Source organism: Peromyscus leucopus, chromosome 19 (assembly GCF_004664715.2).
Source record: "Peromyscus leucopus breed LL Stock chromosome 19, UCI_PerLeu_2.1, whole genome shotgun sequence".
Taxonomy (NCBI): Eukaryota; Metazoa; Chordata; class Mammalia; order Rodentia; family Cricetidae; genus Peromyscus; species Peromyscus leucopus.
The window spans coordinates 40,991,091-41,018,373 of NC_051079.1; the positions used below are offsets into that span (position 1 = coordinate 40,991,091).

At 43.6% G+C, this 27,283-nt stretch overlaps 1 protein-coding gene across 1 annotated transcript in view; it reads right to left on the bottom strand.

Moving 5' to 3' along the window:
* Positions 1–7,476: 7,476 nt before the first annotated feature.
* Cep120 (centrosomal protein 120) overlaps positions 7,477–27,283 on the bottom strand; it is a 63,614-nt gene continuing 43,807 nt past the window's right edge. Inside the window, exons 20-21 of the mRNA XM_028871837.2 lie at positions 13,719–13,864; positions 7,477–9,247 (exon numbers count right to left, since the gene is read on the bottom strand). Coding sequence (XP_028727670.1) covers positions 9,013–9,247; positions 13,719–13,864 — 381 coding nt within the window. The 3' untranslated portion in view covers positions 7,477–9,012. The remainder of the gene's footprint in view (positions 9,248–13,718; positions 13,865–27,283) is intronic.

The window sequence follows — 27,283 nt, forward strand, 5'->3', positions numbered from 1 at the left end:
GGGGGCAGGGCAAGCAAGAGAGGAAGCAGACCAAGAGAGGAGCTGTTGACCAAGAGACCAAGAGAAGAACCAGGAGCCAAGAGAGCTTTTGGGAACCAAGAGAGCCCTAGCCAAAATGGCTGTGGTATATAGGGATCAGACAGAGGAGGGCAGGGGAAAGGTTTAGGGCAGGGGCCCAGGTGAGAAATGCTGAGAGGAGCCACAGGTACTGAGTGAGACTGGTCCCAGGTTTCTCCGGAAGCTGACAGTCCCCAGTTGGCAGAACTACTTTGGAAAGACTAAGAAGGGCAGTTTTGTAGGAGGAGGTGTGTTGCCAGGGGTGAGCTTGGAGGTCTCAAAAAGCCCACATTGTGCTGTTAGCTCTCTCTCTGCTTCAGCTCTAGACCCGGAGCCATGCCTGCCTGCCTGCTGCCACCCACCACGACAATCATGGGTTGTAACTCTCCGGAACCGTGAGCCCCCACGTGAAATCCTTTCTTCTCTAAGTTGGTTTGGTCAGTGTTTTCTCGGAGTGACGGAAAAGTTAAGGAAGACAAGGGAGCAGGACGGTCGGAGAGGAACTGGAATACGTCAGCTTGCGTTCTTTCATTCAGTCTGGGACTCCAGCCGGTCAGATGGTGCTCCCACAACTTTGGTGGGTCTTCTCACCTCAGTTAACCCAGTCTGAAAACTCCCTCAGACACACCCAGGGATTTGTTTCCATGACGATCCTACATTCCATCAACTTGCCTATCATGGTGAAGCATCATGGTACCCTGTTATGTGTTTATTTGTGCATTCTCGATTTCATTGGTCTACAAGTTGGTTCTTATGCCAGTACCATGTTGTTTTGTTTACTATAGATTTGTGGTATAGTTTGAAATCAGGTATTTTGATGACTTCAAACTTTGTTCATTTTACTCAAGATTGCTTTGGTTATTGGAGGGGGGGGCATCTTTTATGGTTCCATATGGATTTTGATTTTTTTCCCCTATTCCTGTACAGAATGTCATTTCCTCTTCCTGTACAGGCTTTAATTCCAGCCAAACACCCATTCTTCTGACAGACACATTTGTGGCAGGCCTCGAGTTACTCAGCTGTCCTTTCCTTCCCCCCAGGAAAGCATTTCAAGTGTGTATTTCACCTTTATGTTTCACTTATTTTAAAGCCTTGTACACTTTTGTGCTGAGAGTGTTGATGCCAGTATGTGGAAATAGGACCAATTGTTTCTCATATTGATCTTTGTTCTGCAACCTTGCCAAATTTCCTTACTGGTTCTGGCAACTTTGCAGACTGCATTGGATATCTGATTTAGACACTTGAGCATATCCTCTGCACAAAGCATTTTACTTTTACCTTTCCAATCTAAATGTATTAGTCTCCCTTTGTGTCTTATTTCAGTGGTTCTGAACTTCAATAAAATATTGAATGGAGGCAGAGCAGACGCTTGCTTTTCTTCCTGAACTCTGAGGAAAGCTCCGGGTCACCAATAATGTCATGGTAGCTGTAGGTTTTCACATAAACAGCTTAAGCTAGGAAGAAATTCTCTTCTATCTATTTTGCAGAGGAATTCTTACAAAGAACAGATTTTAGATTTTTTTCCCCAAAAAGCTTTTATTCACCTGAACAATAGTATCACTTGTCTTAATCTAACTGGACTGCTATGATAAAATACTGGAAGCCAAGTAGCTTCAGTTCCTCTGTTCACACATGATACCTTATGTCTAGGACCTCATGTGGCGGTAGAGAAGTATTCCGATAGGCCATGCGTCCCAATCCCAAGGGCTTCACCTCCATGATGCGTTCATTCCTCTCCCAAAGGCTGTCTTCTGATCTCATGTCTGGTGATTAGGTTTCAAGGTAGGAATGCTAACGATCCGTTCAGACTACAGCAGTACTTGGATTTCTAAATGGCGAATGTCATCTGTGAATCACACTGGGTCCTATAGTTTTTAAGGGCACCTCAGATTACAGCAAAGTTTGCCTGTACCTCTCCCCTCCCCCACTGAACCCTCTTCATAAAGAGCAGGCCAATAAACAAATCTCATAGCTTCCCTCTGAGATTTCCCATGACTGGGAAGACCATCTGATGTTTATGACACAAATTGCTTCCCTGGCTCAAACAGCTTTGATAACCCTGTAACTATTAAAGTCAGTGTCCAAATACTCGTACTAAATTTGCACAGGTCCCTTTTCACACGATGACATACATAATTAGAGCTTTTAAGAATAATGCTGCAATCAGAAACTTTTGTCTACCTTACATCCTGGGAAGTGTGCAGCGTGAGAAGGAAGATGTGGACATGCTATTGTATTCCTTTCTTTTTCACTCTTTGTTTGACTTTGGTACTAGGGACTAAACCTGGGGATGACATATACTTGACACATACCTTACCACAGAACTATACCCCTGCCGGCTCTCTTTTAACTTTTGAGACAAGACTTCACTAAGTTACGCAGGCTGCCCTTGAACCTGTGATCCTCCTGCCTCAGCCTCCACCAGGCCTACCTCCATTATCTTATTTATTTTATCAATTTTATTTTTTGAATATAACAAATTTTAAAATGTGTGTGTCTGTGTATGATGTTGAGGGGGAAACATGTGGCCTGGCACACGTGTAGAGGCCAGTTCTCTCCTCCGACCTTTACATGGGTTCCGGGGGTAGGATTCAGAGAACCACGTCTGCACAGCAAGCAGCAAACGGCCAGCGGAGTCATCACACTGGCCCTCCAACTTGATTTACTTAGAGTAAGGGTCTCACTATGTAGCTCTGTCTGGCCCAGGACCCACAGAGATCCTCTGCCATTGGAGTGCTACGATTAAAGATGTATGCCACCGCGTCCCAGGTCACCTTTATTTATTTATTTTTCTGACCTCATCCCTTCCTGAACCTGCAACTCATCTACATGGCCAGGCCAGCCAATGGGTGTCTGGGATCTGCCCGTCCCTGTCTCCCAGCGTTGGGGTTACAGATCTGTGCTGCTGTGCCAGGCCGTGTGGGGGTCCTGGAGCTCCCCACACTCATGAAGTAGGTTCTTTACCGGCTGAGCCATCTCCTCAGGCCCCTCAAAGGCCACTTTTGGCTTGTTAAATAATCACACAGTCACAAGGGCACAGAGAAGGAAGGGGAACTTGACGGCGGAGGGAACGATGGTGAACTCAATGCAGGCTTGCAAGTTCAATTGCCTTCAGGTGCATTTTTAAATTTTTTTGTAAAGCTGGCACACCGGGTATTAGATCTGACTGGGGCAGCAAATGCAACTTTTATTGGCGAAAAGAAAAAAAAAAAAACGTCCGTGGGCTAAAACGCTTCTTTCTAAAAACTATTCCACACACCTATTTCTTATCTGGCACTTTTACTTTCTTTGTGCAAATTTTATAAATTTCAGTTAGTTACCTAAACAAACTTCTGCCAGAAGCCAAGAAAGGACCATTAATCTCATCTGCCAACAAGGACTCTAAATTAGGAATTGAAATGTCCTTCCTCAAAGCAACAATCAGGTGGATGTAGTAAGTAGGCCACTCAACTATCTCCTCCAATCTAAACAGGGAGAGGCCAGCTAGGCGCTGAATACTAATGCCTCAAGGTCTTGGTTTGACATGCCACATCCGGGGCACTGCATCTTGTACAACCTGACCTAAAATCATGTAAGAATAATCTTGTTAGAGCAGTGGTTCTCAACCCTCCTAATACTGAGGCCCTTTAATACAGTTCCTCATGTGGTGATGACTCCCAACCATAAAATTATTTTCATTGTTACTTCATAAGCAGGTATTTTCACATAACGTTGCTACTGCTTTGAATCATAACGTAAATACCTGTGTTTTCTGATGGTCTTAGGTGAACCCTATAAAAGGGTTGTTCAACACCACCACCACCATCCCTGCCCAAGGGGGCTGCAACCCACAGGTTGAGAACTATTATGTGAGAGGGTGAGAATTTCTTTCAAGAAAATAAATGGAAATTTTAGAAAGCAACCCTTTCTCATCTCTTAGATTGCTTTGGAAACGCTTTCAATCCTACTTATCTGCTGGGATGAGGATGGGGAAGCGCTGGATGGCGAGTGGGCCACACAGCTGGCTTCTACTGCGTCAGCACTCACTACCACACTGCCATAACCTCGGCAAAGCACGACTTTGCCCGAGTATTTTCTTTGTTCCAGCCAACTTTTAATCTGCTTCGGACTAGCTAACAAGTTTCTCGGGAAAAGAGCCATGCTGCCCAATTTTTATAAGTTATTTGAATTTGTGGGTGAAGGGCTTCCAAGAGATGACAAATGGGTCTCGTTTTAGGTCCCTATTACGAACGACAGGTTCAACAACATTCTTACAGTCTTGAGAATATAATGACCACATCTTTAAAAGCCTCTGGGGACGATTGTACATTTAGGAATGAGTCCCTAAGTTATTTATCTATACATTAATCTCTCTAAACAGATCTCCAGCCCTCTGCGTCTGAAAGCTCCACTTCCAAGTCTCCACTTCAGCAACATTGTATCTGAAGGGCCTACATCTGTACAAACATTTCTAATGAAAACACCAAGGCAACCCCCCGAGAAGCAAACAGAAAGGTGTCAAGTCTAGGGTGGCCTTCTCACCGCTACATTCCTGACACTCGTGGGTTCCACCTCCACGCCAAGGGTTGCGTAAGAGTGGCTTTCTCAACCTTCCCAATGCTGCCCCCCTCATGTATAAAATTATGTGGTTGCTACTCCATAACTGTAATTTTGCTACTGTTCTGAATCTTAGTATAAATATCTGGCGTGCAGGATATGTATCTGATGTGTGACCCCCAAAGGGGTCTTGGCCCACAGGTTGAGAACTGCTCTGTAAAGAGTGTGAAGCCTGCTCGCTCTTTGGGTTCCAGTAGAAACTGGTCCTCAAGCATGTCTCTTTCCCACTTACCTCCAGATGGATGAGTTCCATCTTTGTCTCCCTAGTGGTGGATGCAGATGGCCCATCAGTCAAGACACAACTGTTCTGGACAGAGTGGCAGACAGAGTAAACACTGTCGAGTGTAGGCGTCAAGGCTACAGTTACCAAGGGGCAGACACCAGAGTTTAAGTTTTTAAATCCTAAATAAAAGTCATTGCAGATTTTATTCGACATTCCCACCCCAATCACCCTGTCTGTTAAGACCACCAACCAACAAGAGGTCTACATCTAAGATATATATCTAAAATACTACATCTGAGGCTGACTACTAGTAATGTATAGGAAAATTCTCTCTCAAATTTATACCTAAGGTCAGGACTGCCTGCTAACTTTAAAAAGCAGCAGTCTCTTTAATGCTATACAATAGAAAGGATAGAATTCTCAGTGTCGAGGATTTTGTTCCCCGAGGTACTATAAACACCTGTGAAGGGCTGGCTGGACAGGTGAATCTTGGGTAGAGACCATCCAGCCCGGGAGCAGGATATGCCAGCATAGGCAAAACTCGAAGCAGGTATTTTTCAACTGGTATAGACCATCCAACACGAGCTTGGCATTTCCAGCACTTCATTGTGTTGTCCTGCAGCTAAAGTGTACCTGCTGACAGAACACCTATTTCCGTACCAAGAACAACAGCTCTGCCACTGATCCGCAGCGACTCCCACCCCTCTGGAAACCCTTCTTCTTCTATGTCTTTCAGTTTGAGACTCTGGTTTTTACCCATCTGGTAAACAGAACTCCTTAACGTCAACAAAATGGCAGCCAGTCATGTCACAAATTCATAAGCCCATCAGTCAGGCCAGGGGAGCCTGAATCTTAACAGGCAAAACACGTACCATTGATCTTTATTCACCCCCACACGGGCTTGGCAAACGCAGTCAACTTCTATCTCTAAGGGCTGCCTCCATGGATCCCACTTACATCAAAAGCAGAGAAACACTGCATCGGGACTGAACATGTGTGGATTTTTCTTTCAATGTTCACTTCATGGTATAGCATACCAACTGATTACACAGTGCTTAACTGTACTAGGGGCTGTATCTTCTACAGGTGAGTTAAGGACAGGGAAGGCTGTGTGACAGCTGCATGTGAACACTATGCCACGTAATCCATGGAACGTGAGTCCTCACAGACGCTGCTACTTACCCGTGGCTCCTGGAACCAATCTCCCATGGACAATGACTTACGTTCTGGCTGACTGTGCATCACATAACCCACAGACTCTACGTAACATGGCACGTATGCAGTTCTGGTCCATAGCAATGGCTGACACATGCCTTGTTCCAGTGGCAGGATGCTCAACTACGCTATTTACTTTGTACTAGTTATGACCAATATTTAGATGATGGATAGAAGAATAGTTGAGTCTACTCATATGCCAGTCTTCTGGATGTGGCTATCAGTTCAACACCTGATAATGTTTTATCCTGAAGGACCTCTTATAGAAAATTTACACTTTAGGCTTGTTAATATCTTCGAATTTTAGAGATAAAGTTTGGGGTTCCTGTAAGTGAAATGTCTACAGGAGGCAGAAAGCAGATTAGTGGTTACCTGGGGTTCAGCACTGAGGAAAATGAACAATTACATTGTGTAGGGGTTTTCTTTGGGGGTAACAAAAGTATTTTAAATAGTGATGATGCCAGCATAACCCTGTAAACACACAAAGCCAAGAAATTATACACTTTATTAAATTTTATTTTATGTGGAATACGAATTTTATCAAGTAAATATCATGTTAGGGGGACTGGCAAGGTGGCTCAGAGGACAAAGGTGCTTTCTGTACAAGTCTGGCCACCTGAGTTCAACCCCTGGTACCCACGTAAAGGCATAGGGAAAGAACCGACCATACATAGTTGTCCGCACACATATTTCACAGCACACACAGAGTACTACACCCCACACACATCATGCACACATACATACTATTAAATTTTAAAAGTTTTTGAAAACTCATGTGAGGTAAGCCAGATGCAATAGTAGTGAGGCCACTACTTTAAAAGCTGTAATAACCAGGTCAGTCTAGTCTCAGTTCAACATCTGGGGTGTCTTCACACACACACTAAATACCGGAACAACCTGTGAACTCCTCTGGCCAGTCAGTACAGAAGATCATATGGTCAGATGACTGTCACCTCCTCCGTTTGTACCGAGCCCCAGGACATCTTCGGACCACCCGTACACACCCATATCTGCTTCACTGGGATAGCCCAGTAGAGGACTTCCCAAAGTGTACACAGATACAGTGCTAGCTCTGTCTTGCAAACCCAATGCGCCACTCTCAGGTAGCATCTTTAGAAAACTACAGACGTCACAGAGACATGCTCACTAGCTGCTGCGGGGGCACCCACCACGCCCTGACCACGACTTGAGCAAATGATGGGTGTGAATGTGAGACCCCACTTACAAATGTGTTGGCTGTTGCTGACGGACTGACAAGCTAACATTTCAGCTTCTCCCCACTTTAAGACACGTCAAATGTGCAGCGGAAGCACCTGGAACAAACAAAAACACAGGAAGAGGCCAGTACCTACACTCTGCTCAGAAACAGAGAGAGACCGCAGACCTCAAGGATGCACACAGTTAGGATTTTATTTGTCAAATTACAGTAGCTCGGAGATGGCTTTCTGGAAGGCAAAGAACACATACACTTCACAAAGTCCTTTCTGTTTACCCTAAGGCCCCCTCTAGTGTTTGGAAAGCTCCAGGCTTCACAGGATGCTGGTGGAGGAACCAGCGTTGGGCCGGGACCTTCCAAAACAAAAATACTTTTGCTCCATTCATGTGTCACCAAAAAAATCAGGAACATGTAACCATAATTCATATTTCAAATCCCTGCTATGATTATCTTTCTCATCACCCTCGCATCCAGTAACCCTCTGTTATTTACTGAGTTACTCTTAGAAGACTAAGACTTCGTTAATTAAAGAAAAGAAGCATATGATGCCTATAGGGGTTCAATTTCACAAACAAGAAATATACTTAATGAACAATTAATTACCATGTAACCTACTCTGCCTTTGTTGAAGTTACTGGTAATTAGTACATACGCCCTAAAGTATACACTTACATTCGTTATATTTGGGAATCAGAATTTTTAAACTTTATGTATTTTAAGACCCGACCTGAACCTGGAGTTTGCTGATTAACCTGCTCAGTGTCATTGGAGACAGTGGTAAGTGCCGCCATGGGGAGAGAGCTGGCTCTGGAGAACACGATCTAGAGGAACTCTGGATGTTCACAGGACATGGCCCTGCACACACTTACCCTCAGGTGCCTTTGAAAAAAGACTGAATGTAGAGCGAGTGAAAAAATAGTTCAGTTTTGTTTGTTTTGTTCAGCTAATGCCTTAGGTGTGTTTCCATATTCTATTTCTGAAGCAGTAAGAGCTTACTACTGCCATCACCGAGAAATAAAGGCAACTGATAATTTTACCACCACCACCAGACCTCATACGGTCTTGAGCAGGAGGCCCTTGGAGAAGACCGGATCAAGTTCTTATCCTATATTCTTAGAGTGGAGCAGGATGAAGTTTGGTATTCAATTGTTCTACATCTGCGTGAACTGTACTTAAACAAATGATTAACTTGTCACCAAATATACCACACAGCTTCTCTGCCTGAGACTGCAAATACCACAGGTTAAGGGAAAAAGACTGGTGCTATGAAGTGATTTTTAAAAATGGCTGCATTTAGAACTGGCTTCAACGGAAGACATCCACGGTCAAAGGTCAGGCAGCATCTTTAAAGTGCACACATACTCTGCGGCTCAACAGGAGGAATTATGTAGCTGGAAATGACCGCAGCCGGTGCCCCCGGAACACGGTGTGAAAAGCTGTTTTTATAGTCAGATGGCAGATTTTAAGCCGAAGAACACTGAAAAGTCATTTTAAATGAGCATATAAAATACAATTACAAATGAAACCAGCATAGGTAGGTGGCATAGGTAAAATCAAATAAATACTATATACAGTAACATACAAAATTCAGCTTATAAAAAATTAAAAAGAGCATTCCAAAATAGTCATTTCTCTTGCTTTTGAGGATTTTACAAAAAAGTTAAAATCCAGATCTAGAGTACCTGCAGAGATCTCCCAAATGTTATTAATTACTGGCAATGTTTTTTGCCAAAACCTCTCTGATCTGCCGGTCCAGCTCACTTATTATTCGGTCTTCGTGGTTGTAGACGCCGGTTCTCATCAGAGTGTCCCTCTCCTCTATCAGTCGGGTCAGATAGTCATCCAGGCCTTCCTCCAGCGCAGAGGCCCGCGGGCTGCCCAGCGGCCCCGCTGCTATCTCTCTGCAGTCCTGGTACTGCTTCTGTTCTTGCTGCCTTAACCTGAGAAGTCGAGAACAAACGCCACTGTAGCAGACAAAAACGACTTTAGTTTTCCTGACAGCACTATTTAAAGACAAGGTAAGTCACAAGTTTGACTAGTGTTTTAGGAAGAAAACAGGAACTAATAATTCCCACCTGACTAGTCAGAAGTACATTTATAAAGACATTTGTATATAGATATTTATAAAAACACAAGTTGTGTTTGTACTTACAGAATGCATGAAAACAGCAAGGTACAGTGCAACATGCCCTAAGTCCAGCACCGGAGGGAGAGGCAGGAAGACCACCAATTCCAGGCCAGCCTGGGCAGTACAGCGAGACGGTTTCCAACACAAAAGCAAGGGGCTGGGACAGAGCTCACTGTCATCGAGACAGCACTCGTCTGCCTCTTCGAGTGCCTTGGTTCAGGTCCTGACACTTAATCCCCCCACTCCAAAAAACAAACAAACAAACAAACAAACAGGGTTTCTCATGCAACCATGACTGTCCCGGGACTCTCTCTGTAGACCAGGCTGGCCTCGAACTCACAGAGATCCTGCTTCTGCTTCCCTAGTGCTGGGATTAAAGGTGTGTGCCACCACAGCCCCCAGTACCTGCCACTTAAAACAAAACCCAAATGTAGGCACCACAGAAATTATACACCTGTATAAAGAAGAAAATGATAATAATCTTCAATTTTATCCAGAACATAAAAACAAATATTTTGTTTTCAATTAAGATGGATCTATCTACTTAATTAAAAAAATATTATTTTTAATTATATGTAACATTTGTGTTTAAGTACACATGAATTCAGTTGCCATCAGGTGTCAGACAGCCTGGAGCTGGAATTACAGGTAGTCGTGGGAACCAAACGCAGGTCCTCTGAAAGAGCGGTACACACGACAACCCCCCCCCCCCCCCCCAGCCATCTCTCCAGCCCTAAGCTTTTGTAGTGATACTCTATACGCAGGGCTTTATTTTTTCACTTTTATCACAACTATTTTTGCGAGTCTCGTCTTCTAAAGCATTTCTAATCATCCTTTATTGTCTATCTTTAGTTGTAAATCAATCCTTGCTATTTCAACACAGAATTTTCTTTAAATTTACTCATTAAATAGCTACTTGTACCAGAGCATCTTGGGGCACTTGTAGTGAGTCAAGAAGGAAAGAGCAGCCTGTGAAAGAGCCGGTGCCTCTGATTACATATACAAGTACAACTCTGTGAACACGGAAGCCTGGGCCAGAGGGCATGGTGTGCAAAGATCTGGTCTGTGTATTTCCTGGTCACAGTTCTGATGTCCTCATCTGGAGAGGGAGGTAGGAGCAGATGCTGTTTGGGTATTCGTTTCAGATGGAATACTGCCTTGAAGATGGACAGGGAGTGATAATGGTGTTCCCAGCAGTAAGAATAGGAACCCTTGTGATGGACCATTTTAGGATTAACTTCAGTTCCTTAAGAGCTGGTTATCATTCTGCGTCTAATTTTGCACAGATCAGGGAGAGAGGAAGCAGCAGAATCAGGAGGCCTGGCCCCGACAGTGCATGTGACCGGCAGTAAAGAGTTTCATCTGTTCAGATGGTTCTGAAACACAAAACTGTAATTCCTTCTACAAGAAATGGACACTAATACACAGCTTAAGGAGGGTGCCAAGTGCCTCCATCTGTTCTCAGAAAAATGTCAATACTGAGGATGCTGTGCCAATGAACTGTAGCAACATTTCTAATTTCCCACTGAATTTGAACAATGCATGCAGACGAGAAAGAACCTGATTAGTTGTTTCCTTTACCCTAATTCATGTATGTATATGTAACACACACACACACACACACACACACACACACACACACACACGGGGGGGGGGGGGGGGGGCGACATTCATGCATGTCACAGTACATGGGCAGAGGACAGAGGCCAACCTCAGGTATTGGTCCTCCCTATCACTTTGAGACAGAACCTCTTTGTTGGTAGCTAACCTAGGAGGCTTCTGGGAAATCTTGTCTCCTCCTCTCATTTCCCTGCAGGAGCACTGGGATTAGTGATGTGCACTGCTGTGTATCCTTTTCTTGTGTTCTTGGGATTCAAACTCAGGGCCTCATGCTTGCATGGCAAACACTGTTTATGTCCTGAGCCATCCTCTCCTCTGTGCTAATTATTATAGCCACGTAGGAGGAAGGGGCCTTCTAGGCAAACTCACGATCCATGGTGCTAAGCTATAGACCAACAGGTCTAATCATGTCCCCTTTAAAATTACCTGGTTATATAAGGGAAAATGTAATTTTTATATAAGCAATTACCACTATCAAGTACTTACTGAAATTGTCACGATCACAACAGAATATTTAAACTTGCTAGCTAAGGAAGCCCTTAGAATTCCAACAGTAAACTTTGATAACATGCCTGACAAATGCTATCTCTGTCCCACTCACTTGCTTCCTGCCTTGGAACCTACAGGGCTGCTGTTAAAAAGTTCCTCATCATGTGAGCTCAGTATACCTCTTAATCCTCTTAATGCTTTTCGTTTGTCCAAGAGGAGAAGCGTATTTCCTTCTAATATGGCAGTCCTCCAGATATTTTCAGACAGCTAGTTATCCCTTCTCCCAAGGGCTCTCTCCTCCAGGTTCAATATCCCCAGCTCTCCCCTACCCATTTAATGCCATGATATAGTGCATCTTGCTGGCATGGTCCCACTGCACTGATGATATCTAGGTATCTGATCTCTCTTCTCCCCTCCCTCCCTCCCTCCTCCCTCCCTCCCTCCCCCCTCTCTCTCTCTTTTTTTTTTTTTTTTTTTTTTTTTCCGAGGCAGGGTTTCTACGTTTTGGTGCCTGTCCTGGATCTTGCTCTGTAGCCCAGGCTGGCCTCAAACTCACAGAGATCCGCCTGCCTCTGCCTCCCGAGAGCTGGGATTAAAGGTGTGTGCCACCACTGCCTGGCTTCTGATTTCTCTTAAAGGAAGAAACACCCTGGTAAGAACCCCAGTGACATTTTCTGCAGTGAATGAGAACACGGTGCCTGTGACTGTCCTGAGCTGCACCGACTCTTTGGCAGCAGAGTCACACTGTAAGAGTGGCCATGGCTTCTCTGTGTGAACGGTTTTGCACGTCTTTCATGTATTCAAAGGACAAGCACATCTCTGTTAAGTGCATAGCACACTTAGTATACTTGGGCTGCCAGAACAAAATAGGACAGACTGAGTGGCTCAAAAACTGACTTATTCATGCTTCTAGCATGTCCAAGATCAGGGTTCCAGCACAGGCCACCTTTTTGCTCTGTCTATCCTCACACAAGAAGGGGAAGAAAGTGAGCCTGTTCCCTGGTGTCTCTCAGCTGAGCACTAATCCCCTGGGAGGGCTCCGCGTTCATCACCTTATCTACACCTAAGTGTCTGCTAAAGGCTCCATCTCCAAATACTATCATATTGAAGGTTTGGGATTCAACAGGTGGCTTCCAGGAGAGCAAGGTATGCACATCTGTATCTACCTAATAGTCTATGGTAGCTCCATGTATGAAAATACACAGTTAACAACATAACGTGGGCCCAGAGCTCAATCAGACTAAGTTAAGAGAAATCAGACTAAGTTAAGAGAACTTAGAAGTTTACTGAATAATGTCAACTGTAAAAGTCATCTCTAGGCCATGCTTAAGGGCTAAATATGCACTATTATTTTCTTCAACAAACATAATTTGGCAACTTGTGCTGGTGGTATTGTGTTCGCTGTACCAATAACTTATGTCAGAGAACAGAAAGATAACATGATACACACTAATCTCTTCCAAACAGAAATGTGATCGGATTCACCATGGACACAAAAAAACAATCCAGAGATTTAAAGAGAGTAGCGTGGGAGAGAAACGGCAGGCTGCATTTGGTTAAGCTTGGCAGCACTTAGCTGAGAGCCATTATGAACACAGAAGCTTCCAGTCGAGAAAAAGACCAGCTGAGGATTGGCAGGTGGAGCTGTGGGTTCTGTCTCTCTGATCACCAGCAGACTTCCTCATAAAAAACAAGACCTCACATGGGAAACCAAACATGATCCATATTCTGTGCTGTCATACACATCTAAGAGCTAAGACGCCATTTAAGTGCACTTGCTGGCCAGAAACATTGCACCCAGCTCCAGCTCAGGACCAACATCCACCCACACACACACACACAGCACACACACACACACATACACATACAATAAATAAATGTAATAAATACAAACCTTTAAAACAATTTAAAAAGTGCTATGCTATGTGTTAAACACTGTTTTGGTAACTGAGAATTTTTTTTTTTGTCTATCAAATTTGTAGATAATACAAAAATGAATCTTACTCTTTGAACATGCCTTATATCATATCCACACAAACATGTGCATGTATTTGATTTACCTTCTCTTAGATCGATCTGACACAGTACCCTCCTTAGTTCAGGGAAGAACAAAATGAAAGGCTGTCGCATCAGACCGTATTAGCGGGAAAAGACTCATCTTGTGATGACGGTACCTGTTCAGTTCGTTCCGTATGTCCAGCAGTTCCTGTTGTTCAGTTTTCACTGTCTCCTTCTCCTCGGCAGCCAGGTAACGCAGCCGCATCTGCTCCAACTCCTCTTGCTGCTTTTTAAGGCGGGCCATTTGACTTTCTTGCTCCCTCTTCAAAGAAACAAAAGTTGACATGTTTATCACCAGAATGCACCCATTTCTATGACTTGGACTTATGACTCTAGGACCCTACTTGGGACAGAATGACAGGCTGCCAATTCTGGGCCACATGCTATTTAGAATGCCCCACTTTCCTCCTGAGGATCTTTTCATCCCTCTCTCTTTTTGACGTCATAACTCATGGCCAACGAGGATGGGGTTTGCCAAACAGTGTAAGTGTAAGACCGTGAGGCAAGAACAGCTGCTTGTCAGCGTAATGGATTGCAGAAGGACCCGCATCTGTGAGCATCTAGGAGCCGTGTCTATGAACTGGTGTGTCTACAAAACTTTAGCAACTGTCTCTAGCCCAACCAGTTTAGTTAACAGTTTTCTCTCCAAGCTCATATGAAAATCTAAGCATATATTCTTTTTTAAAACAAAAATGAGATGTATTCTCTATAGACTTGTCTATTCTTTCCTTAGGGCAGAAGTTCAAGGAGACAGCAGGGTCAACAGGTGGTGTCCTCACTGTGTGTGTTAGGATACCACTATGTACCCCTGGCTGGCCTGGAACTCAGAGATCTGCCTGCCTCTGCCTTCCAGCCCTGGGATTAAAGGTGTGTGCTGCCACACCCAATTCATTTTTTTTTTCAAACTAAATTATCTTCTGATTACAGCAAATGGAAAATTGGCTAAATGCAAAGGATATTTTGCTATGTTGTTACACTGCAGATCACACTAACACTTTCCAAAGGTAATCACTACCCTGACTCTCACAGCACAAGCACGTGATGACTGTTCTGTGTTCTACATAGAACTGTCAAGTCCAGATTGCTCCGTCTTGGGCTTCTTGCACTTAACACCGACTCGAGAGTCACTTGTATTGCCCTGTGCAGTTCATCACTCAGTTCATGCACTGCTGAGGGACATTTGGGCCACTTCCAATCTTATACTATAAATAATGCCAATGTTAAGATGACGATGCATTTCACCTGGCCCTATACCTGGGTCAGAAAGCACAACAATTGCAGAATTAGGAAATATCGCCTGACTGTGGGCAAGGTAGTCCATTATTGAAGAGCCACTGTGAGAGTCCCGGGTCCTGGATTTTTGGCCAACATTTAGTGATTTTTTTTTCCTCTTCTTTTTAACAGTTCTGAGAGATCACATAGTGGTTTGTCCTGATTTTATTTTGCAAAAGTTTCAACACATTTTAATGGCATTTGGCTGTACTTATCTATAAAGTTCTTACTAAAACCTCTGGGGTTTTTCTCTCTATAGCTGTTTATCTTATTGGTGTTACATTTCAAAGATTTCCCATGACTCTACTTTGCCTTTTAACCTTCAACAGGGTTTTGGGATGAACTGAAGTCCTTCATCTCAACATAGCCCACATGGTTCCATCAACTCCTTTCTAGCAGGCCCTGTCTTTTTTACTTGTATCAGTCTTGAAGATATTTTTACATTTATTTATTTATGCATGCATGTGTGTGAATGACTAAGTGAGAGAGAGAGTGTGTGTGTGTGTGTGTGTGTGTGTGTGTGTGTTGAGAGGGGGGGGGGGGAGGGAGAGGGAGAGAGAGAGGGAAACATACACATGAATACAGGTGTCCAAGGAGGCCAGGCCAAGGAGTTGGATCTCCTGAAGCTAGAATTACAGGCTATTGTGCGGCACCTGATATGGGTGCTAGGAACCAAACTTGGTCGTCTTCTGGAACAGCAGTAAGTGCTCCTACCCACTGAGCCATCTCCCCATCCTGGAGCTATTCTTGTACCTTCTGGAAGTGTCATTTAGATCAGAATGTATACAACTGGTGTTGGCGACAGTGTAAGATCGAGACTTCCTTCTAAGGACAGTGTTGGTGGATGTGCTGAACTGACCTGCTTCCTCTCTGTACACTAACTAACACTACACTGCTTGACTACAGGGTCTGACAAAAATTCATCTTAGCATCCACCAGGCTAAGGAATCTACCTTTGGTGGTCTTCAAAATTTAGCTCTTCCTGCTTCCAAATTTTCACACAAATATCTATTTCTAGAAAGAAAAATCAAGAACAAAAGCCTGCTGGATTTATGGTTACCGGGAAGCTAAGATCAACTTTCCTCTCCCTGTGTGTCTTCAGATCACTGACAGCCGTGACGGTGGTTTACAGCTAAGCCTGGGTGTTTTTACTTCTGTTTGGTGATTCTGGTTCTCTCTAGTTCTCTGTATGCTAACGATAATAACTTTTAAACTGCACTCCTATTTGACTATAAATGCTTCTGAAGCCAGAGGTTTTATACTTCTTCCACTGACTAATGTTCTCTGGTAGAAAAACTGTTCTTTCATAGACAGCCCCAGAACCCTTGGTAAACTTGGCTACTTCTGTTAGAAAACCAAAAAGTATGTTCAGAGACCCTAAGCATGGGTGACTTCTGAAGTAGTCCTTGACTTTACAAGGCTACAGGAGACACAGTCGGGACTTGGGGACGGCTGCTCGCCTCAGTCTCGGGATCAGAGGGTAAGTGATCAACACTCCACTGTGGCAGAGCTGCCAGGCTAGCAGGTGAGGTGCACAACCCACCGACCTACAGTGTTTCCCCGGGATGAGCCTGTCCATCGAGGGCATCTGTACATCAATGTCCCCCATGAATACCAGCCATCTTATTTTCCCTTTCCAGTTAGTACATCTCTCCTTCCTCTCTCCTCAGTACACACTAGGGAAGGCATGCACCATCCCTCTATACCCCAACTCTCTTTCTTTTATTCATGTATTTTATATGTATGAGTGCTCTGTCTCCATGCACACCAGAAGGAGGAATCTGAGCTCATTATAGATGGCTGGGAGCCGGCATGTGGGTGCTGGGAATTGAACTCGGAACCTCTGGAAGAGCAGCCAAGTACTCTTAACCACTGAGACATCTCTCCAGCATACTCCCCCCCTCCCACACCTCCAGCTCTCTTATGACACTGGAACACTTCTAACATACTGTCAGTAGAAAATGGAGTTCTGGGGGGGGGGGAATTCAAATTTTTATGAAAGCTTTTTGTAGGTTCAATGTGAACATTTATTATTAAATGAAGAAATGTCCCTTTGTTCTAGTTTTACTTCATATCATTGTGAATGCCTGTGGATTCTTTCTACATCTACTCATGATCTTATGACTTTACCTCCTGCATTGTTTTTTTATTTTTAAAGACAGGGTCTCTCGACATAGTCCTGGCTGTCCTGGAACTCCCCATGTAGACCTGGCTGGTCTTGAACAGACAGAGAGAGATCGGCCTGCCTCTGCCTTCAGAGTGCCAGGATTAAAGGCGTGTGCCACCATGCTCTGCCCTTCTGTATTGGTTTTTTTTTTTTTTTTAAGATTTATTTTATTTATTATGTATACAGCATGTATGTCTGCAGGCTAGAAGAGGGCACCAGATCTCATTACAGATGGTTGTGAGCCACCATGTGGTTGCTGGGAATAGAACTCAGGACCTCTGGAAGAGCAGTCAGTGCTCTTAACCTCTGAGCCATCTCTCCAGCCCCCTCTGTATTATTTTTAAGTAGTAAATAACCTCTTTGTTTGCTGAGCAACCCAGGGTGTGACCCTTCCAGGTCTTGTACCTATTTCAGACTAACTGGCTAGTTTTTCATTTGTAATTTTCAAACCCATATACATTAACTTTAAGATTTAGGATCATGGTTATTATGGTGTGGTCTCTTATAAAAGATTTTTTTTAAAATAGTCTGTGGAGTTATGGTTATTTTTACACTGTTCACTTAAATTCAAATGTTTGAGGCAAGTTTTTTTTTTTCCCCATTTTCTTTCAAGACAGGGTTTCTCCACGTTGTTTGGTGCCTGTCCTGGATCTCACTCTGTAGACCAAGCTGGCCTTTAACTCACAGAGATCCGCCTGCCTCTCCCTCCTACGCGCTGGGATTAAAGGCGTGCGTCACCGCCGCCCGGCCGTACGATTACTTTAATTCTTGAGTCACTTTTGTAGGTTGCTCGTCATACTCACTTGCACTTATTCACAGCATCCTAACCTCTTCATATGCTGCTCGGACCTGGAGTCCTCCCTCCCTTCTAACTCTGCTGTCGACAGGGAGCATGTCTTTTCTAAAGACTTCCTCTCAAAGAAACAACATTTGACTTTGTGTGTGAGAGTAAACCTGGGCTCACTGATAGGCAGGTCTGTCTGGTTGGTCTCTGCCTCCCTCCCCAGTGCTGGGATTAGAAGCACAGGCTACCACGCCAGGTTTTCTATATGGGTGATGGTGTTCAAATGCAGGGCCTCATGCAGGAGGGGACTTTACTGAATGAGCTATCTCCTCAGCTTGTCCAGAAGACAGACTCTTATTCTGTAATGTAGCTATGGTTAAATTTCTCTCTAAGCACATCTTCCTCCTCAAATTTCCTGCTCTGATAGACTGCACTTTATTATATTGCATTTTAATTATTTGGGGTTCAAATACTTTTTTTTTCTTACCATGGTCTTGAATTTACAATGGGTTATTAGAAGTAAACTACTTAAGAAATGTCCCATGTTACTGAATTTTATTGTTTCCAGCTCAGTATCCCTGTGAGCAGGGCACATTCTAAACTACAATCTCTGTGAGTTCGAGGCCAGCCTGGTCTATAGAGCACGTTCTAGGACTTCCAGGGCCATTACACAGCGAAACCCTGTTTCTAAAAACAAAAAACACACAAAAAGGTCACCTGCTGCACTTATCCTTGCTCAGTGGAAGTGCGCTCCTACCTACCCACCCCCTAGGACAGCCTTCAATAAGCTGCTTTGCTTTGGGGCAGTTTTCTTATGATGTTTACAGGTACGGCTCCTATGCATTCATCTGTCTGGCATTTAAAGATCTCCTTGGGTTTTGAGATTTTATATATAGATATATATATAATACACACACACACACACACACAGACACACACACAGACATACACACACATGCACGAACATACAGATAGCTATGCTTACCTGTGAAAACATCTCCCCAGCCCTTAACCTATACTTGATGCTCTTTCTTGCTGTATTCACTATTTATTCTCCCTATTTCCGTCGGGATAGTGCTTACCGCCCTATCTTCTAGTGACCGTACCCCGTTTCTGTCACGTTTACACTCTGCTCTCCATTCCTCTGACCCCTCCCCTCTGTCACCTGTTCTAGAGCACAGCAACGGCAGCAGTTCAGACTTCTTGTCCAGTGACTCCAAAATCTACATCACCTGATACATTTCTATCAAGCAAACGACAGTCAGGTTTCCACTGATGAGGACTGTGGCCAACAAACATATCAAAAGGACGCTAATAAGTCACTAGTGAGGAGGAGAGTAAAACTGAAGACACAAAATAACACTATTTCAACGTGATCAAACTGAACGTTCGCAGCCGTCTAACAGTAGACGTGTACCGGCAACAGTGTGAAGAGAAGTGACCGTGTGCTGCTGTTGCTGGTGTCTGTGGACTGGGCTGGAGCTTGCCGTACACATACACACTAGGCCAGCGCTCTCCCCAAGCCACATCTGCAGCCCAGTACAACTGCTTGAAATTTACAATTAGCACAGCCACGTCAGGAGGAAACCGAGCAACGTTTAGTAAAGCCGAAAGAAAAAGGGAACACATTCTCCTGGTATCTGAAATTCTATCTGAAAACTGTTACTTGTGTGAGAACTGCTGAGGACTGCCTTACCATTAGGAAACCTGTAGAAGGAGTTTCACCGAAGATTACATATAAAACCTGCACAACTGCGGTGCCTTCCTGCAAGGCTACTCCATGGAACTATTTCATGAAGATAAATAATGCTGTTTACAACGGATTTTGGAATTTCAAAACTGCCCAGTGTTAGGCATTAAACATGGACACCCGACCATGCTAGGCAATCACTTGACCAGTTGATTCCCGGTTCTTTTTACTCATTTTGTGTGTGACTGCCCATGCAGAGATGACAGAAGAGGCTGGCCACGCCGCTCCATCACTCTCCTCCTCCTCCTCCTCACAGCCTGGAGACAGGGCCGCTCACTGAGGCACGGTCGCACTAACTCGCCCGCCCAGGCTGGCCTTGCATTCCTCTGCCTGCCTCATCCTCACGAGGAGCTGAGGTTACAGCTCTATGCCACCAGGCTTACCTGGATATATTTTAAAAATGTTTTATGTGCTGAAATTAAAAAGAAAAGCCGATCAGTCATAACTGTTAAAATTCAGGAAAACAGTACTGACAAGGAAGCAGGAAGGCAGAGCTGAGAAAGACACAGTTGAAAAAATAAGAGGGGGCGAGGCTCGGTGTGCACAGGAGAGAAGCTGGGTGTGTATGGAGAGGCTCGGTGTGCACAGTAGAGAAGCTGGGTGTGTACAGAGAGGCTCGGTGTGCACAGTAGAGAAGCTGGGTGTGTACGGAGAGGCTCGGTGTGCACAGTAGAGAAGCTGGGGTGCACAGTAGAGAAGCTGGGGTGCACAGTAGAGAAGCTCGGTGTGCAGTAGAGAAGCTGGGGTGTACACAGTAGAGAAGCTGGGGTGTACAGTAGAGAAGCTGGGGTGCACAGTAGAGAAGCTGGGGTGCACAGGAGAGAAGCTGGTGTGCACAGGAGAGAAGCTGGGGTGTACAGTAGAGAAGCTGGGGTGTACAGAGAGGCTCGGTGTGCACAGTAGAGAAGCTGGGGTGCACAGTAGAGAAGCTGGGGTGCACAGTAGAGAAGCGGGGTGCACAGTAGAGAAGCTGGGGTGCACAGTAGAGAAGCTGGGGTGTACAGTAGAGAGCTGGGGTGCACAGTAGAGAAGCTGGGGTGCACAGGAGAGAAGCTGGGGTGCACAGGAGAGAAGCTGGGGTGTGCAGTAGAGAAGCTGGGGTGTACAGTAGAGAAGCTGGGGTGTACAGTAGAGAAGCTGGGGTGCACAGTAGAGAAGCTGGGGTGCACAGTAGAGAAGCTGGGGTGCACAGTACTCAATGCACAAGCCTGAGGATGTGCTTGGCCCTTCCGTTCTCCACATTAAAAGCTAAGCACGGCAGTGTGCCCCAGTGCTGGGAAGTCGGAGAAAGGAGGATCCCAGGGGTTCACTGACTGCCGGCCAGCCAGGTGGTGAGCTCCAAGTTCACTGAGAGACCCTGTCTCAATAGAAATGGAGAACAATCGAAGACGATGTGTGACCTTTGTATGGGCTTTCATAGGTGCAAGCATGGGTGTACATGCCTACCCATAAATACATTCCTTAGAGAAATGATTTTAATAAAGGAAAAATGCATGGGCAAAAATACAGTAAATGATAATCTCTAGATGGGGAGGAGATAAGATTATCGTTGATTTCACTTCTGTTATAGGGTGCTAAACCTCAAGTTGTTCGAGCCGGTGTTCTCATTGTGTGTTCTCACTGTGGTGTGTTCCCACTGTGTGTGTGCTCTCACTGTGTGTGTGCTCCCACTGTGGTGTGTTCTCACTGTGTGTGTGCTCTCACTGTGTGTGTGCTCTCACTGTGGTGTGTTCCCACTGTGTGTGTGTGTTCCCACTGTGGTGTGTTCCCACTGTGTGTGTGTGTTCCCACTGTGTGTGTGTTCTCACTGTGGTGTGCTCTCACTGTATGTGTGCTCTCACTGTGGTGTGTTCCCACTGTGTGTGTGCTCTCACTGTGTGTGTGTTCTCACTGTGGTGTGTTCCCACTGTGTGTGTGTTCTCACTGTGTGTGTGTTCTCACTGTGGTGTGCTCTCACTGTGTGTTCTCACTTTGTAGTCCTGTCCAGCCTGGCACTTGTGGTGACTGAACCTCTTGCCTCTGCCGCCTGAATGCTGGGATGACAAATATGTACCATCTCAACTGGCAAAATTTGCACTGTTTTTAAATACTGAGAAAAAATATGACTACAGGGAGAAAAAAAGAACAGAAGTTGACTATTTAACTTCAGGCTACTGAAGTGGTTCGGAAAATGAACTTAACAACAACCCCCAACACACCAAAAAAATCTTTCAAACACCCTGCCTTTTAAAGCAAGCATACCATATTGTTAATAATTACATATGCATGCAAAATTTGCAGAAACCAGGGCTTTGGCCAATGCTTTCCACTGCCAGGTGCTCTGGGCTAAAGGCTCCTCAATCAAGTGAGTATAATCTTTATTTTGCCCTGGCTGCCTATAAATCCAGAAAGGAGATGTAAACATGCATACACTAGACTAAACAGCGGCTACAAAGTGGCCACTACTTACTCTCCCACTCACACATACCATCCAAGTCTGTGGGAAAAACGCAGAACTAAGCTAAGGAGCTCAAGTCAAGTTTTCTGAAAATAACCCAGAGCTGACAAGCCAGTAGGAGGGCCTGGATGGTTTCAAGACACAGTTTTTAACCAAGACTTGGACCTCCAACTGTTTTCTTAAACAAAGATTTACATCCCCATCCTTGGCTAAATTACTTATAAATTAATCAAATTAATTACTCCGAGTGGATACGCAGGAGGCTGGACAAGATAGTGCTGATGTCAGCCGATGAAGTCTGCATTGCTTTAACTAAATATATTGGCTTAGTTTAAACACATCTACTGTGCACAAATATGGTCAGGGACCCACGTGCTACTAAATAAAGTCTTAGCTCTGTTTCCTGTCCTGGGAACAAACATACAGGAGTTTTAAATATGTAACAGAGTGAAAATGTTAAATTTTTATGACTAATTCCTATTTCATAACAATGATTCACTAATTTTTAAACAATGGTAGTTTTTTAGTCTGCTTACAGATCGACATTGTGGCAGTGGCAGACAATCTTAGGTATTCAAGCATTTACTTAGATACCAGTTTAAAAATAGTTCTGCAGCACATTTTCACAAAGAGAAAAAAAGAAACTAAATCGCCCCTGCATGTCAAACAAGTACTCCTAATGTCCCAAGATACCAAACCCAGAATAAAAGAGTATTGTCTCCTTATTTTTAAATGGGGACTCACTTCACGTCAAATTTATTTACTTATTACAGCTGTTGCCATAAATTACGAAAAAAAATTAGAAAACTTCCAACTTGGATTGAGACTGAGAATGAGAAGGAAAGTTTTCTTCTAAACAATTAGAAGGTTACAATTTTTTAATTCACAAATTGACTATACTAGGTCACCTCTGAGTAATGGAAATCTCTCTTTAAACATTGTTCTGGCAATGGGCACCAAGCATTAGATCTTATTTCCAAGACTTACCAGCTGGGTTTTGTCATTAACATTTATTAACAATCTAAGATATGGCTTTCACCGTCTAATCCGCACTACACGAATGTTTTCTATGGCCCTCCAGAGGGATTTGATATGACAAATTACTGGCAGAGATTATAGCCTCGTGGCTATTCACCAGAGGCAATGTAAAATTAACATGGTACTAATCCAATTTAAACAAAAAAGTTGCACAAACAATTCTCTGAACAAAAGCAGAGAGACACTTCCAATTTTATATTCAAACACAAAATAAATATGTTTCTAATAAAGAGTTTTAGGGAAAAAAATTAGAATTTTCACACATGTGAAATGTGCCAATTTAATGAAGTTATTAATTTTAATCTTCCAAAAACAGCGGCACAGCATAATTCACTATGAAGACCCCAAGGGCTATTGCTTTTCTTAAATTATTGCATCTCAGTATGGTCTGCAAAACATCAAAGGTTCCTAGTGACCTCAAAAGTTGTTTATAATGTTGTTTCTAAAGCAGAAAGTTTACAGGATAAGGGATAAAATTAGTCTAAAATGAGAAAGTACTGATCACATTGCACTCACTCAGAGACTGCTATTTTTAAATTAGTATTTATTATGTATGTATTTGCTGTGTGTGAGAGACGCATACATGGCATAGACACCCACGCCTATGCACTCACATGGGGAAGGCAGAGCAGAGCACTGGCTGTCTTCCTCTGGTGCTCTCTGCCTTATGAGATGAGACAGGGTATCTCACTCAACCAGCAGAATTCACTGTTTTGGTTAAGACTTGCTGGCCAGCAAGCTCCCAGGATGGGCTTGTCTGCTCCCACCAAAGCTGGGGTTCCTGGTGCACACGGCCATGCCCAGCTTTTTATATGGTGCTGAGGATGTAAACTCAGGTCCTCACATGCAGAGCGAGTGTGCTTACCCAGTGTGTCCTCTCCCCAGCCCTGAGACGGTTGCTTTCAGTGTACCGGACTAAGTTTTGGAGAAATATCAACTCAACAGTTTTCTTTCCTTAATAAATTTACAACAACGCAAGAGAAAGAAACTGAATGTGGGGTTGGGGATCTAGCTCAGTGGTAGAGTGCTTGCCTAGCAAGTACAAGGCCTTGGGTTCGGTCCTCAGCTCCGAGAAAAAAAAAAAAAAAAAGAAACTGCATGTGATATCCTCTCTTATTAGGAACAAATAATAAAAATTATTTTGCCAATTTTTTTTTTAAGCCAGAGAGTGAAAATGCTCAGGGAGAAATAATAACTAGGAAACAGAGTAAATGGGAAGATCTAGAAGATACCAATGTGAGGATGTAGGGTCAGCAATGAGGAATTTGGGGAGTGGGAAGATTTCATAATCCCTGGCTTTGTTCTTGTTCTGTTTTGGAGTGTGTTTCCATGCATGCATTCTGTGGAGGCCAGAGGTGGACACCAGTGTCTTCCTCAATCATTCTCTATCTTACTTCTTTGGGACAGTCTCTCAGCAGGAACCTGGAGCTTGCCAGTTTGGCTAGACTAGCTGGCCAGAGCACTGCGGCCCACATGAGCTTCTCCAGGGCCGGGGTAGTGGGCGCTCGCAGCACCTGGCCCTTTTCAGATGGGTGCTGGTTGGTGTTCAGGCTCAGCTCCTCAGGCCCCCCTCCCCACCTTTTCCTTTTGAGACAGGGTTTCTCAGTCTGGGCCGACCTTGGACTCGCTACAGAGTCAAGGAAAAACCCTGAATTCTTCCCTTACCTCTCTAGTGCTAGGAATGCAGGACCGTCACACAGCTCCCATACTCAATATTCTTTTTCAATGGAGCTACCTCAACATCCCAGTGTAAAAGGAACCAAGAACCAGGAATTTAGATGTTAAAGCATCACTTATATTTTTAAAAACTCCTTGGGAGGCTGAGGCAGGAGCATTGTCAAGTCAAGGCCAGCCTGGGGCAATGTGGGGAGAGGCCCTTTCAGAAGTAGTGGTTATTTTAACCACTTCTCTCATCACCCTCCTTGTCCCCTGTCCCACAATCTCCTCCCCACACTTCTGGGTGAGTACCGACATCATGACTTTCTGAAGCCTAACTGCTTCTTCCTCCACCAGATGTGCCAACTCAGCACTTCTGCTCCAGCGCTTTTGTGGGAAACGCTTGTCATCTACACACTGAACTGTAACAGGAAAGAGCCTGGACTTCAGTCTTAGTTTTACCACGGAGTGTCTCTGTGAGCATCCATGACAACACCAACTCTCATTTCTTCATCTGTAAAATGGGAATATGACCTGCTGTCCAGGGAGTTTAGAATTGAAAATGAGAACAATCTGAGATTTAGTTAGCACAGGGCAGTACTCAGCCCTCAGAAAACCCCACCATATCATCATCAGATCGCTCCCTTGCCAAGGACCCCCTCGCTTGAGTTCAGTCAGATTCCAAAAAGATGTGTATTTCTGGCTGCTTGCATATTTCTAAATCAAAAAACTAAAATGCCCACTCATGTTTGCAAATCTTATGTCCTTCCTCTGCTCCAATTAAGAAAGAGTCATGTTGTGAAACCCTGGCTGGCCTGGAACTCACTGTGTAATCCAGACCAGCCTTACGTTCAGCAGTCCTCCAGCCTCAACCCCCAGAATGCTGGGATTACAGGTATGCACTGCATAGTTGGCTCCAATTAGCTTCTTGAACTGTATTTCCCAAATTGGAAAACCTTTCCAGAATCTGAGCAACATCTTCCACAGAATCTTCCTGTTACATCTCCAGCACTACAACTGAAGTTCCAAGCTTTGTTACTGGAAATGCCCTTTAAAATGGGCCCTCCTCTCCTTTTAAAAGGCTCTCTCACTTTGCAATAACCGCTGTAGTCACTATAGCAACTACTACTTTGCTATGTCACAACCAGTTTTACTACTAATATCCTAATGACTCTTCTCCAGAGGTCCATCGGAAACCCTGCCCTTCTGACGCCAGACCCCATCCCTAAGTCATAACAGGTAATTTTCTCTTCTGTATGTGCTCAGGCAACTGTTACAACTGTTTCTTCCTGATTACCAAATTCTCAGCTCCCTGGCGGTGAGGCTCATGTCTTACCTATGTATATACACTGAACATAGTGTCTTGAGTTTAGGAGGATCTTATTACTGTGCAACATGCCCATGCTAGTCCCACCAGCATTAAAATAATACACTGCTAATTTGAAAATGAAAAATGTAAAAGGCTCTAAAATCCAAAACTTTTTACACTAAAGCATGAATGATGGGACTACCATGGTCAGGAGACAGGCATACTTAAAAACACTGTAAAGAAGAAAAAAATTACCTCTGGCTATACAATTAATGTACAACTGAAACACAAGTAGATTTTGTGTTTATGTTTGAGTATAACATTCAAGATATCTCATTATACATATACAAATATTATAAAATATAAAAAATACTGAAATCCAAAATATTTCTCGTCCAAACAATTTCAAATAAAGGATACACAACTTGAGTATATCCACTCTGTGTACTATCTAGTACTTTGATATCTACCTGTAATGCATACAATCTGAACACAGCTATGAGCTACACTGGCATACATGGTCTATTACTTTTAATTTCCATACAGTCTGGTAGTACTCTAAAAAGATCCTAAGCATTAGCATAATACCACAAAAATATTGAATAGTATTTGATATAATGTTATGGAAACGTACTAAAAAATATATAAATCTGAAAGACATTATATAACAATTTCATTCAGAAATGAAGCTGATTTTTTAAGAGTAAATTAACCATTCATGATCTTTTAATAGGCCCAATAAATTATATTCAAGTAAGTCTCATTCATATTCTCTTGGATCTTAAGAATTTGAAAAAACTATGGCCTACTTTAAGATAAATTTCTCATGAAAATAACTTTCTTGTCCAGGAAGGGAAAATATCAACAAGGATTTTCAGGAAAGTATCAAGTCTTTTATACCTAAAATGATGTAAAACTCCCTGTGACAACTTTCATGGTTGAGTTATTGTGTCTTCCTACGAAAATCATTTTAAAATATGCTCTGAAATGTTAAATGGTAAATTTAGTTTCTCCCAAAATTGTCCCCTTCAGTGAAGTCCTAATAAAAAATGAGTTCTAAGGGAAGAAGCGGTTGTTTAAAAGTGAAATTAAGTTGATTATTTCTAACAAGGTAGCTGACAACTAAAAATAAAAAATATCCAAGTTTCAGCTTTTAGTTATGAAGAGGATTCTGCATACAACACATTAACAAGCAAACCCCAACAGTCCTGCTTAGACCACAGCCCCAGCCATCCCACGCAGACTTCCAACACAGGCCATGTCACACA